The sequence below is a fragment of the Calliphora vicina genome, chromosome 3 (genome assembly GCF_958450345.1).
Source record: "Calliphora vicina chromosome 3, idCalVici1.1, whole genome shotgun sequence".
Taxonomy (NCBI): domain Eukaryota; kingdom Metazoa; phylum Arthropoda; class Insecta; order Diptera; family Calliphoridae; genus Calliphora; species Calliphora vicina.
The window spans coordinates 29,272,686-29,287,388 of NC_088782.1; the positions used below are offsets into that span (position 1 = coordinate 29,272,686).

General features: G+C 26.5%; 1 protein-coding gene across 1 annotated transcript in view; it reads right to left on the bottom strand.

Annotated features, from left to right (window-relative positions):
- Positions 1 to 14,703, bottom strand: part of Mp (Multiplexin) — a 754,200-nt gene that overhangs the window by 649,460 nt on the left and 90,037 nt on the right. The window contains exon 3 of the mRNA XM_065503879.1: positions 11,466 to 12,004. Coding sequence (XP_065359951.1) covers positions 11,466 to 12,004 — 539 coding nt within the window. The remainder of the gene's footprint in view (positions 1 to 11,465; positions 12,005 to 14,703) is intronic.

Genomic DNA, 14,703 nt, shown 5'->3' on the forward strand with positions numbered 1-14,703 from the left:
CACTCATTTTATTACAATTTTGATATCAGAATCACTTTACGATACGAAAGCTCATTCAATCACGAATGCAGTAATTCGGCCTCAAGATTACTTGTGGGTACCATAGCATCTGGACTTGTGGTAAATGATTATGAAATGACCATTTCTGAATGAACAACAAACAAATAGTCGAATTTGGGACGATACCAATACACAGGAGATCCAAAAGCGTCCACTGCATCTCGAAAAAGTCACTGCTTTGTGTAGATTTTGCACTGGCGTCGTCATCAGTTCATATTTCTTTGAGATAGACATTGGCCAGGCCATCATTGTCAATGACGAGCGCTAAAGGTCGATGATTACAAACTTTTTGCGGCCTGACTTGGACGATATGGACACCAACGTTTTCAACAGGACGGCGCTAGGTGCCACACAGCTCATGCCACATTGGACAATCTGCACAAGTGATTTGATGACATGATCATCTCACGTTGCACTTTTTCTTATGGTCGCAGGTATTTTTTAAGTCGCAGGTCATAAAACACAGCGGTTTTCAAAGCCAACATAAAACATGCCATCGCACAGTGCGGCCAAAGGCACCTCTAGAAAGTATTTTTGAAAGGCAGTTACAAAAAAAAATAATTTTTTTTTTGCCGAACATAGGGCAACTTGCAAATACTTGCAGCTGAATTTTATTTTATTTGTTGAACAATTCTTTGAATTATTACCTCCAGTAGCTTAGAGAGCAGGAAAAAATGTTTCACTCAATCACATCAATTTTGTTTTAAAAATAAAAAATGAGTCCTTACATATCACTTACTAACAATTTACTATTTAGAAATTTACATTCAGATTTTGATTTTGTGTATTGCTCTTACCTTCTGCTCTAGAATCCATTTTGTTTTGTTTGATTTGCTTGATTACAAAAACTTTGACACGTGTTTAAAGGAAACTCCTATTCGTCGATCTTTCCTACGGTAGTGTGCCATTCGTGTGAAGGCCTCATTCAAACTGAAATTATGAAAGGCATTTGAGGCAAGGGGCCTTACTATGATAATTTTTCATCTCCTAGAGCATTTCTTTAACCAACCCAATGACAAAAAAACCCCAACTAAAACCTTGTTTTTCGACTTTTGGCCGGACAAAGGTGCCTTTGGTCGCACTGAGCATCGCCCAAATTCAGCTTGATTTATAAGCCAGAGTCTTGGAAAATTTTCATTTCGGATGCGCCCCACCTAGCACGATATTATATTCCTTAAATAATGTAATTAGTAGGCATTTCCAACGAATAAAAATGACGATGATATCTCACAGACAGATTCTTCATATAAAATATTTTTCATGAGCTTGCACATTTGACTAAATAATTAAATGTTAAAAATTTAAATTAAAAAAAATTTTCGTTCTGATGCTGTGAAGAAATATTGAAATAAAAATATAAACATTTTTATAAAAAAGACCTTAATCTCAAATAATTATTATTTTAAAGTTTAAGTAAGTTTATTAAAACAAACAATTGAAACAAATTTTGTTTCCATGAGTCAATCTAATGGTTTATTACAGTTTTGTTATAACACCTAAAATTAGGCTATGATTTATTTCAGTATAAGCTAATAATAAGTATGCAATTTAAATTTTGAACAAGCCCTTGTGTAGTGATAACTGCAAATTATTTTCTTTTCAAAAATAACACTTTAAATTTTAAGATTTATTACATTTAAAAAAAAAAAACTTCAACATTTGAGAATATTTAATTGTTATTATTAAACTAAACATATATAATATTAAATGAAAACATTTATTTACCTTTGTTATTTATTTATTTTGCTTGCAATCATAAAACTGCATGTAAAATTTTTACTACAAAGACACTTAAATCAAAAGTGTTTATTGATTTATTTTTATCTATTACTTTTATTTATTTATTTTATATATTTAACACACTTCAATTAATTTTTTATTTTTCTAAATTAAACAAACATTATTTTCACTTTTTTTTAATTTTTATTTATTTATTTAATTTATTGCTCTATGTAAATGAAAAAATTACTTTTTTTTGTAATGGAAAACACTTTAAATTTTATTTAATAATTTTTATTTTTATGAAAAACAAATTGACATGTATGAATTGTATTGGAAATTATATTATATGCTATAAACAATTAATTTTAAGGTATTTTTTTGCTTTATTTATTTAACTCTCATGATTTTTACATACAATTTATAATTTTTTTTTAAATATGTAACTTTTTATTATTTTAAATAAATTTTTAGTTAATTGTTAACATTTTTATTTGTTTTAATATTTTGAAATTGTAGTGTAACAATTAGTAAATTTTGTTTTATTTGATTTGTTTTATTTTTAAATTATATTTATAAGGTTTTTATTTTATAAGAATTATATTCTTGTTTGTTTAGCAGCATTTTGTATTTCTTAAAGTTATATTTGAATAATAAGTATCTTGGAGAATTATGGAAATTGTAGTGTGTTTAATTATTACAGCTTTCAATGTTTAGAGATTAATTTCTTTATGTTTAAAATCTTGTTTCTATTCTTTTGTTAAAACGATATGCTTTTTAATTGTGTTGATTAATTAGTTGTATAAATGATATGAATTCCTGGCCGTTTTCTTATCAGTTTAAGACATTTAATATGTTTGGAATATTATTATTTTTTATTTTGTTATCAACTGCTTAAAGAGATTTTTATATTAATTTTTATATAGGTAATTATTTGTATTTTTTGTGTTTTTAAGAGGTTGTTGTATTTTAATGTGTTATGTTAAATTATCAACCCTTCGGAAATTACCCACCAATTACAAGATTTAAAAAAAAACTTTCATAAGCACTAATTACAAATCAATAATAAATTTTGAAAAATTCAAAATGGCGAATAAAATATTTAAATTATATTTTAATTTAGCATTTAATAACTAAATCAGATTATTCAGTTATAATCTGATCGAGGCCATTTCGAATTATTAGCTTTATATAAGCACGCTAAGACACAAATTCAAATTATGTTATCAGATAATGATCATATTATGAAAACTAGATACGTAACGATAGACAAAAACCTAATTCATGAGAATGTATTGCGTGTAATTTGTTATTGTATTTATCTATTCTGTGGTTCATATTTTTGAATACAAAATCCTATGTAAATTAAGACTGTTAATAACTTTAGAACCACTCGTATTATTCAGATTTTATCATTTAAATTTTTTTCTAGAAATCCGTTGCTCATCAAAAAAAAATAGAAAATCGTACTTGAACAAAGAATATCTCAAACAAAATTATTTTCCGTTTTCCAAATATTTTTCTTAAACATGAGTAATTACACGATTAAAAACATATAAAATAATTCAGAATGAGATGAAATTTATATACGTTTTTATGTCTAATTTAAAAAAAAAAATGTTTAATATTAATCCTTGAACGTTTTTTATTTAGATGTGTTATTCAGAAATGGGATAATTAGTATGATTAGGGTGCTTTGAAGAAGGATATCTCAAATTTCATGTTCTTAATTTTTATATTTTGTTTTCATTTAAATTAGTTTATACTGGAGATATGTATTTTATAATAAATAAAAAAAAACGTATATATTTCTATTTTTAAAGTTAATGAAGAAAATTAGATAAAAATTGTTTTTGATTTTAAGTTAAAAATCCGCTTGAGTGAAATTACAGTTAAACCAGAGGTTAGTGAAAATATAATTACAAATAATACAATGTTTTTAACCATCCGTTAGTCGCAATCATTTTCAATTGCGACTAGTCGCACTGTATCAAATTAATATCAATAAAGAAAAAGCCACGTTTGAAAATAATCTCTTCACTTTTTATTTCGTAAACATAAAAACAATTATAAATTCAAAGTATTTAAAAGAGTAATAAAAATAAAAAAATTTTGCCAAATCAGTTGTGACTAACGGAGGGTTAGTCACTGTAATTACTGAACAGTTTACTTTTCAATGCCTACGTCATACCACCTGCATTACTTAGAATTAGTTTAGTAATGGCTGACATATAATCCAATAAATAAGTACCTGATTATTAGATGATTTACAAAATACGAAATCATTTTATAATAAAATATATTTAACGTTTTTTTTATTAAATTTTTGTGGATTTAAATCTAATAGAAATTGCCGACGTCTTATAAACTTTAAAAAATTAAAGCACCATTTTTGTTTTGTGTTTTCAATTACAAAAATGCCTTTTCAATAACTTTTTTTTATTAAAGATCATCCAATAACGAAAATTGTATATTCAATTATCCAAATAATCAAATTCAAAACCCAGAATTTAGTGAAAAATATAAGAAAATTTTGTTTTGAGCATATCGTTAAATAAAATGCAAAAGGGCATATCATCACTTTTTAAAATTCCACAGGAGGGACAAAAAACTTAATAAAATAAAAAGTGTTCTGGTTACAAATATGATTTTATTTATTTTTAAAAATAGAAAGCTAAAAATTTGTGAAAACGTGTGACTTGATGAGCTATACCAATATCGATTAAAAACTCAATTTTGAATCTTTTTGCTGTTGCGCCCTTTTACATTTCAGGTGAAGATATTTAAAGTTTTTGAATTATTCTTCGAAATATTAGAACATTTTTATCAAAAGTTTATTATCTCGAGGTGCGCTCATGTATTTCTTATATGTAGTTAACCATACAATGGTTTATAATTGAGGAAAATCTATAAAAAAAAAAGGACATGTTTTAGTTTAATATCCTAAAGTGTTCAAAATAAAAGGTTTTTTGGAATTGAAAATAGAATACATAAGCACTACTTTATATCAATATTTTACAAATTTAATACAATTTTTACACCATTCTTTTATAAAAATTAAACTTTGAACCTCAATAAAAAACCAACCTCAAATAAAACCAAAATTTAAAACTTTTGAGCAACCACAAATTTTAAATAAATGACCTTTGTACCAAGTTTTAACAATATGGAACGGGCAACGTCCGATGACTTGTCGAAAAGTTTTGATTCCTCCTTATAGTCTTTAAAACTCAACTTCAGACGATTTAATAAAATTTTAAATAATTCATCATTTCGAAACATAAAATAAATAAAATTTGGATTTAGTTTCCACTATTCTGGAACATTTTTTCATTTCGAAAATAGGTGCTGTCATAAAAGAATTATTCCCTTCCTTTGATATTCAATTTTTTAAAGTAGAAGATCAACTAAATATTTGCTGAAAATACCGGCTTTGTTCATTTCATCAATTAATTTAAATATACAACCGTTTTTATTTAAAATGGAAAATTATCCTTAGGTTTAATCTATTGAGTATTAAACCTAATGAATTTTCAATTAAAATGTTCAGTCAGCATTGCTGCACTTTTAATATAAGAAAATATTAACGGTTTTGAACAGATTCTGAATAGATTTAGAAAACACATTTGTGGATCGCTAAAAGCAAGCAATCATGTAGAATGTATATGATTCCGTTTTGACAAATAGAGTTTAATATATTAAAAATTATACACATTTTTTATATATTAAAGTTTTAAAATTTTAAAACTTTATTATTTTTTAAAAGTTTTTATGAGTTTTTTTGTGAATATTTTTACAATTAAAAATTTTTCCATAAAATTTTATTTTTTTTTTTAATTTATTATTATATATATTATATCTCGATGTTATTAAATTATTTCTTATGTCAAAATTACATTTGAGCTATTTTCCTTTTGCTGTTCTATTAAAATTTTCAACAATTTTCTGTCATTTTTATGGTTTATCTTTTTAAATTACTTTATTTTTTGTATTTTTTATTTGTTTAAAATTTTAAATTGATTTCCCCGAATTTTGTTACACACGTAACTTCTCATTACAGCAACATCAACATGAAAAGAAAAGCCGCCTCTTAAATTCTTAAATTGCTTTAAATTTATGCACAAATAATTTTATTTTATATATTCTCCATGTTTTCATACACTTAATGATCATACAAACAAAATATTTATAATTATAAAAAAAAGGTAAATGGTCATCACACTTGTTTTGTTTGTTTGTATGCATGTAAGAGTACTTTCGAAATCCTTTAACGGCCACATGGTAGAGAATTATTAAAACACTTTTGTAAATATGCGTGTTAGGAATTATGTTTAATTAACTGGAAAATAAAAACACGCGACGACAGAGAAGAAAAAAAAATCATCATCATCATCACAACACTTTTGAAAAATATGATGACAATACTTGAGCGTAAGTAAACAAAGCTACATGCATTCATGGAACTATAAATTTAACAGATTTAATTTAATTTTTAGACATTTTTATTATAGACTTTCAGCTGGACAACAAAACATATTTAAGTATAAATGTGTGTATAGCTTCATTTCGAGTGTATTGTGTACAACACAATGGGTCTACATGACGTATGAGTGTTATTTTATTATAATACTTTTCCTAAACACTTGTAATTTTTATGAGCATATCTTTAGGGTGTATTTGTATGTATGTACTACATGTGTAAGTATGTATGTTGCATGTATATGTGTTATAATTTTGTTAATTCCATTTGCATGTAAGAACATGTATAATTTTGCATGTTAATATGCATTTTTGAATTATTTACATTTTTTTTCATTCGTTTACATTACATTACTTTGTTATAGCATACTTTTAGGTGTACGAGTTTTAATGTAGGCAAGAATGAACCAACAAACAAACAAAAAAACCGCGCGCGTTTAAAATCGACATATTTAAAGAAATTCTAAAAAAAACAAACCGTTTAAATACACGTGTATAAACGAGTGAGTGATTATGCGGAAAAAGAAAATTAAAATCAATTCTTTTATGAGATTTTTTTCAACACTTTTTATTTTGTATTACAGATTTTGTAACAACTTAATTAATATTTTGCTATTTATTATGAAAATTTTGTTATTATTTTATAATTTAAAAATTTTATTTAATTTTTTTTAAATTCTTGATTTTTTTATTTAAACCAGCAAAGGATTTTTTTCTTTATTAAATTTTTTTGCTACCGTAACTAACGTACTATATTAAACGTATTTCCAATCACATTATTCCCGTCTTAATACATCTTTACCGGTTAAGATATAAAACACGACTGAGGTAAATGTACTCGTTGCATGAATTTTTTTCATTACACATTTTCTTTTAGGCAAAAAAAAACAAAAAACTCACTAACTTACATACACACATTCATATACACAGAAAAATCATTCAACAAGATATGGAAAAACGAAGGAAAATCATGTACAATACAAACAACAACAAAACAGGAGCATAAACGTAAAAATACCCAACAATAGCCTCAAAAATAGGAAAACAGCTCTCTGAGAGTTCAAAAAATAAACATCTCAAAAAAGAAAAAATCCTTAATAAAGGATATACATAGTTAGCTTAATAAACAAATTCAGCTCTCTTTTGCTATATAAAAAAACTCTCTAAATAAACTAAAAACAAAATGTCATTAAAAAAAATCCCTTTAGTAAAGGAATTTTTAAATAATTTGTTACAAAGTATAACCAAATACAACAAATAAATCATCATTACCCCATTATCTTACTCTCACCATAAATAACTAAACTCTCATGCTCTTTGGTAAACAGTTAGCGTAAATAAAACAACTGATTTTAACGCCCTCTATATTTATGCTCTTTTAAAAAAAAGGAAACTCTCAAAAAAACGAAGTAATCACAAACCTACTATGTTCGTATTTTTATTAGCATAGGTCAGTTAAACGAATGCTTAAACGTACACACATACCTACATTTGTATGCATATTTGTTTGTGCTTAATATTTAAGGGTGGATTTTCTCTTAAACTTGGTTTTATATTAAAAGAGCAATACTACAAAATGTATTATAGTTCTTTTTAGTGGAAACAAGTGCAATATTTAAACAGTTGAGTGTAAAAAAGCGCTGCTAACAGTAAATTATAAGCTTTTTTCGGTATTATAAAAGCCGAATAAAAGCTGTTTTTATATGAAGTGTAGTTATAAATTTCGACGAGTTTATGGTTTTAAGAGTTTAACAGAAATGTTAAATTAAGCACTAAAGAAATTTGTTATACAGTTGGTATAACAAAATTTCATAGGATATTCGTTCTAAATATTAAAAAAAGAATTAAATGAATAACACGACTTTATAACTATATTTCAATATAAGTACTTTTAAAAATAATAAATACATAATATATTTAAAAATTATTTATATTTGAAAACATAAAATTAAGTTTTATGTATTTTTTTTATTTTCTATACTAAAATACAACATGATTCAAAGAAGTTTTAAGCTAACAACCTAAAATGCTGTAATATAAATTTTTGAAAAAATTAATTTATCATAATCAAATATTTAAAATAAAAAAATATGCAATATTTGGCTCTGCCGAATCTTATATACCCTTCACCAAAGTATACTTTTACGAAAAATATTACAAATAATTTTTGGTGAACAAATTTTTTGATGAACAAAATGTTGGTAAAAAAAAATGTAAAAAGGATTTTTAGTCAAAAAAAATTTAAGCGTAAAAATTTTTAAACAAATTTAGTAAACAAAATTTTGTGAGACAAATGGAAACAAATAGAGGTAATCGTGTTTTTTTTTACTTATGTCAAAATGTTAAATTTTGACCCCCTCTAACTCAACTGTCTAAACTAAGTACTATCCAAATTTCATCCCGATCGGAAGACAAAGGTTTCAAAAGTTGTGTCACTTGAGATGAAAACTCCAATATTCATACCACTCATGGTGAAGGTTATAAAAACAAGCTTTCGATTACCAAAAGATGCAGTTGTCACAGCAAATCTGTTTTCTCTGGTATAAGAAAGACTCCAAACATCGCCAAAATCAGTTCAGCCTTCCTTAAACAAGGAAATTTGCAGAAGTTTCTGTTTCATATTTTGAACAAAAAAAATTTTAAAATAAAAACCGACAAAATCGTCAATATCATAATTTAAAAAAAGGAGCTCGATCTGAGATCAGTGTTCACTAATTTTTTTTTACCAAAAATCAATATTTCATTTGAAAAACTCAATAAGCGTTTAATTACAAAACGATCTTGATCTGTAAACAATGTCAATCGAGAAAAGTAGCTCGTTCCGTGATCAGTGATCACTAATATTTTTTCCAAAAATCACTATGAAAGTCTCCAAATATCTTAAATCGTCATTTAATAGAAATAAAATATTGAAATAGGAATTAACAACACATACAACCAACACCCCCAGGCCTCAAAAAAAAACAATTTTATTTTTTTTACCTCCCAAATGATTGATAGTACTACAATTTTTAACCAATAACGATTTTTAATACATTTAATAGAGAAAAGGAGTTCCATTTGTGTAAAAACTTGAAATATCATAAATCGTTAATAACTACGTAAGAAAAGCTTTCAATTGAAAAAAAGAGCCAGATCAGTTAGCAACAATAGTTGCCCAAAATCGTTTTTTATATACAAAGCAATTATAGTAAGAGTTCCATTTGTGACAAAGAGTTCATATTTTTATACATACATCGAATTTACATATGGGCAATTCCACGAGAATCGCTACCACCACTGAAACACACTAAAACCCTTGAAACTTTTTTCAAGATGATTTGAATAGAAGAAAATAATAAAAGTATTTAGATCATATTACAACATTTTAAAGACAAAAATAATAGTTCAAATTGATTATATTTAATTTTTTAATGTTTTAGGTATGTTTTAGGCTAAAATTGCGGCGAAAATTAGGCTCCCAATAAGCTTGTAGTATGAAATGAATTTGACTCTGATTTTTTTTTTGCTATTCTCAAATTGTTTATTGAAACCGAATGTATATTTTCTATTCCCTTTTTTGGTTTTTATATACATATATTTACAGAATATATATTGTTTTATTATAAGAGAAAAATCTGTCACGTACGGTATGTCACGTACGATATTAAATTTTATTTATTATAAAATCATCCAAAGATTGTTTTTATTTAAATATGACGGATTGTAAAGGAAAAATATTTTGTTTAGTGTAAGAAATTAAAAGAAAACATAACGCCTCTCACGATTCGAAAATGTTCGCATATTTCTACATGTACCTCAAAATGAGTTCCGTTTTATGTCACATACGATATACCCCTATTTCGATCAATATTTTGAACAACAATATTTCGAAAGAACTTTTTATTATTTTACAGATACTCTTACTTTTGCAAAATCTATTTCACTCTATAAGCTTACAAATATCACGTACGATGATATGCAATTGCCTATATGTTTTGTAAAAATAAATAAAAACTTAAAATATTAAAACATCGATATCATTATAAATAAACGCTTTATCGAAAAATGGTGCTGGATCTGCGATCACTCATATATCTAACAAAAAATTGAGATTCCATATGAACAACTAACAATAGCATAAATTGTCAACTACTTTAGAAATCCTTAATTAATTAAGAAACCAAACTCGATTTCTGATCACTAATATTTTACTTCAAAAATCGATATTTATGTTTAAATGAGAAAAGAATCAGTAATATTTTTGGCCATGAAAGTGTTTATAACCAATATTCGATTTTCAATATGAAAACTTCCAAATACCTTAATAATAATACGAGTTTAAACGATAAAAATCTTTTTTTTATATGAAAGACTCAAAATATCTTAAATCGTTAATAACTTTGTAAATAAGCATTGTGATATCGATGTGATAACTCATAGTTTTAATCAACATCGCTTTTTCATATTAAACATTATTGATGTTTTATTGACATTTTGCTGTGCTATTTCAAGTTATGATATGATATACTTAATTTAATGGAGCAAAAGTTCCCCTCCAATGCCTATGACCATAAATAAATACACATCTATCGATAACTCTACCTTCAAAGACCTAAATCAGTTATCAAAAACCTATGTGGTAAGAATGTGTTAGTAAAAAAACTATAGAGAAACATAGAGCGTAAAATAGAAAAAAACCCAAACAAAAAAAATTACTCAACGTAACCACACATACTAGTGTTGTTCCCGACACTTAGGTTTTTGACAACTGAGTTAGTTCTTTGACAGGAGAGTTTCCGCTCTATGTGTATTCTCTACGCTTATGACTGTTGAAAAAATTTTCAAAAAAAATCACAACAAATGATTAAATATTCAAAGATTTTCAGAATTTAAACATTAAACCAAATAAGTTTTTCCCATAAAACCATTTTCAATAATAAGATAAAATTTTACTTAAAAACAAAATTTTTATTAATTCCTATATGCAACATAAAAAGCCACATGTTCTATAATTTTTAATGATAAAATATGTTTAATAAGTTTCGGAAGAAAAATTTTAAAAATACAATATTTATTACATTAACCTTTTAATGGCTAATTTCAATTAAAATATAACCCCTGAAATATAAGAGCCCTCTATCATTTCGTGTTTGGTTTTTCATTCAATATAATTAAAATTGAACAACTATAAATTCAATTTAACAATTAGAAATCTGAGTACTTACCTCAAAATTACCACCAAACTTAGCGCCAGCTTGTGCCAAATACAATGTTGAAGATGAAGCAAACACCAACTCCATGGGATCTCTCATCAAGGGTGTCGTCTCTGTCTCTTCACAGTTGTAATAGTAAACCACTTTATCACTCAACACTTTAAAGGCCAGTGTAACCCATTTCTTGGGTTCATATGGCAACTGATAGCTAACCAAACGCTTAGTAACTGGACTAACACTGGCATCGGTATATATTAACGACACATTCCAGCAGTCTTTGATTACAGGCGAAAAGTGCAAACCAAATTGTACCACCGTATCCAACGGATCAACAACACTAAACAAGTAGCCACCTTTGGCTGAAATGGGTTGTAGAGTGGTTTGCAATGCAAAATCATTGAGTTTTTCTGGCAAAATCATACGATATGGTGATTTTATGTCGGCAATTTGTAATATTTTATAGGCAGGAAAACCGTCTTCAGCATAATCGAATTCAATGCCATTTAAATTTTCGTTTATCATGGCCAGCATATCATATTCGGCAATGGCATCTAAGAGAGAATGAAAAACGGAAAAAAAATTTAATGATAAAATTATGTTAATTTTATATGTTGGTTAGTGAGTGAAAAGATAGATGGGTTGAAAAATGTTTAAGCCAAATTACACTAGTTCATAACTCCATGTCTATACCTGATAAATTTTTATCATGATAAACATCAAAATGGTTGTCAAGATAAAGAATTATTAGCTATAGTCCCCATTTATTAGTATTATTGCTTCGTTATAACAAAATTGTTTGTGCTTTTGCACAGACAACTTTGTCTTGACAATAAACGTCAATTATTGTTATGATAAATATTTGTCAAGTATAGACAGGGGATAATAAGCGGTTAATATTATAGAGAACATCTTTAGAAATACAAAATCGGAATTTTTAAATTTTCAATAACTTTGTAAATTAAAGTTCAATTGAGACCAAAAATTGTTTTTTTATGGAAAAAACTTAAAGTTTTTTTAATCGTTATTATATTTGTAAATAAAAGTTTTGTCTGAAAATTTATTTTTTTCGTGAAAAACTCTAAACATTTTGAATCTTCAATAGCTTAATAAATAAACGTTTTAACGAGAAATGAAGTTCGATCTGTGATCACCAATATTTCTGATCGAAAATCGATTTTTTTTAATATATTTGTGAATAAATATTTTATCGAGAAAAGGAGCGCGATCAGTAATATTTTTGTCTAAAAATTAATTTTTTATCTGAAAAAAACAACAAAATAAGCGTTTAATCTAAAAAAGTTGTAAGATCTGTGATCACTTATATTTTTGTAAAGAAATTTATTTTGTAGGTAAAAAACTCAAAAGCGCTTAAATCTTCAATATCCTAGTAAATAAGTGTTAAATCGAGAAAAGTATCTGATTCTGTGATCACTGAAATTTTGGTATAAAAATCAATTTTTAGTAGGAAAAATGAAAATTGCATTAAATTGTCAATAACTTTCTAAGAAAAATTAATATTCCAAATGAAACTTCAAATATCTTAATCATCAACCACTTTGCAAATAAGCGTTTCACTGAGAAAAGTCACACAATCAGTGATCACTAATATTTGTAACAAAAAAATTATTTTCTATGTGAAAAACTCAGTCTAATGTTTACAAAATCAAAAACTTCTTGCGCAAGTCTCTTGCCAACAAAATAATATGCAGAATACTTCTCCTTAGCCCAACCTTACCTCTGACATCAACAAACACAAGAGATTTGCTTTACTAAATTGCATAATGTGAAAGGGATCTAATATTGTAAATAAACGATAATCCATAAACAGACCTCGATTTGTGATCACTGATATTTTTTTGGCCAAAAATCGATTTTTCAAAATATTTTTCACAATATTTTAAATTGTCCAATTTTTTTTTAAATAAAAAAAAATAGAAAGTGGACTGAGATTACTTATATTTTTGATAAAAATTTATTTTTTATCTAAAAAACCCTTATAAACCCTCAATAAGTGTTGATCAATCATAATTTGACTAAAACTTGATTTTTAGTGAAAACCTCTAAATATTTCAATTGAAAAGGAAACAAGTAAGGAAGTATGGTGGGTCAAGCCATATAATACCCTACACTAAGTAAAAGAGCAAAAACATTTTTCTTTTAAAATTTCAATAATTTATATTTTTGAGTGATTTTCGGAAGTGGGCCTTATATGGGAGCTATGACCAATTATGGACCGATCACCATGAAATTAGGTCGTGTGATTTATGTCTATATTAAAGTTAACTATGTTGAATTTTGTGTGTTTACCAACATTTTTAAGCGATTTATGCACGTTAAAGTGATTTTCGGAAGCGGGTCTATATGGGAGCTATGACTAATTATGGACCGATCGTAACAAAATTTGGTGACATGAATTTTGTGTATATAACACTTATTTGGAACGGAATTTGTGGAGATACATATATAAATTAAACATTTATGACCGATAAATTCCAATTTCGGGAGGACATTTGTATGGGGGCTAGGTGAAATAATGGGCCGATTTCAGCCAGCTTCAATAGGCTTAGTCCGAAAAAATAATATGTACCTAATTTGATCGAAATATTTTCAAAATTGCGACCTGTACTCTGCGCACAAGGTTTACATGGACAGCCAGCCAGCCGACCAGACGGACGGACATAGTTTAATCGACTCAGAAAGTGATTTTAAGTCGATCGGTATACTTCAAGGTGGGTGTTAGACTAATATTTTTGGGCGTTACAAACATCTGCACAAACGCATTATACCCTCCCCACTATGGTGGTGTAGGGTATAAAAAATAGAAAATGGGCTGAACTTACTTATATTTTTGATAAAAATTTATTTTTTATCTAAAAAACTCTTATAAATCCTCAATAAGTGTTGATCAATCATAATTTGACTAAAACTTGATTTTTAGTGAAAACCTCAAAATATTTCAATTGAAAAGGAAAAAAACAATTTGACCTCATATGATACTCATAATATCTTCAATCTCGTCAAAAAAAACTTATACACTCTATTCCAGCCAAAACTTATCCTTGGTCCAACAAATTATTATTTTTTTTTAATCACATTAGCTTTTAAAAATTCGTCAGCTATTGTCTTTTCTAAATCATTCATTTTCAACTGTTATTTCGGTCAAAATGGACAGCGAAAAAATTATTAAAACTTTTTAAATAAATCCATTATCAAGAAAAATAGCAAAATATCTGTTTCCAAAGCCATTAAA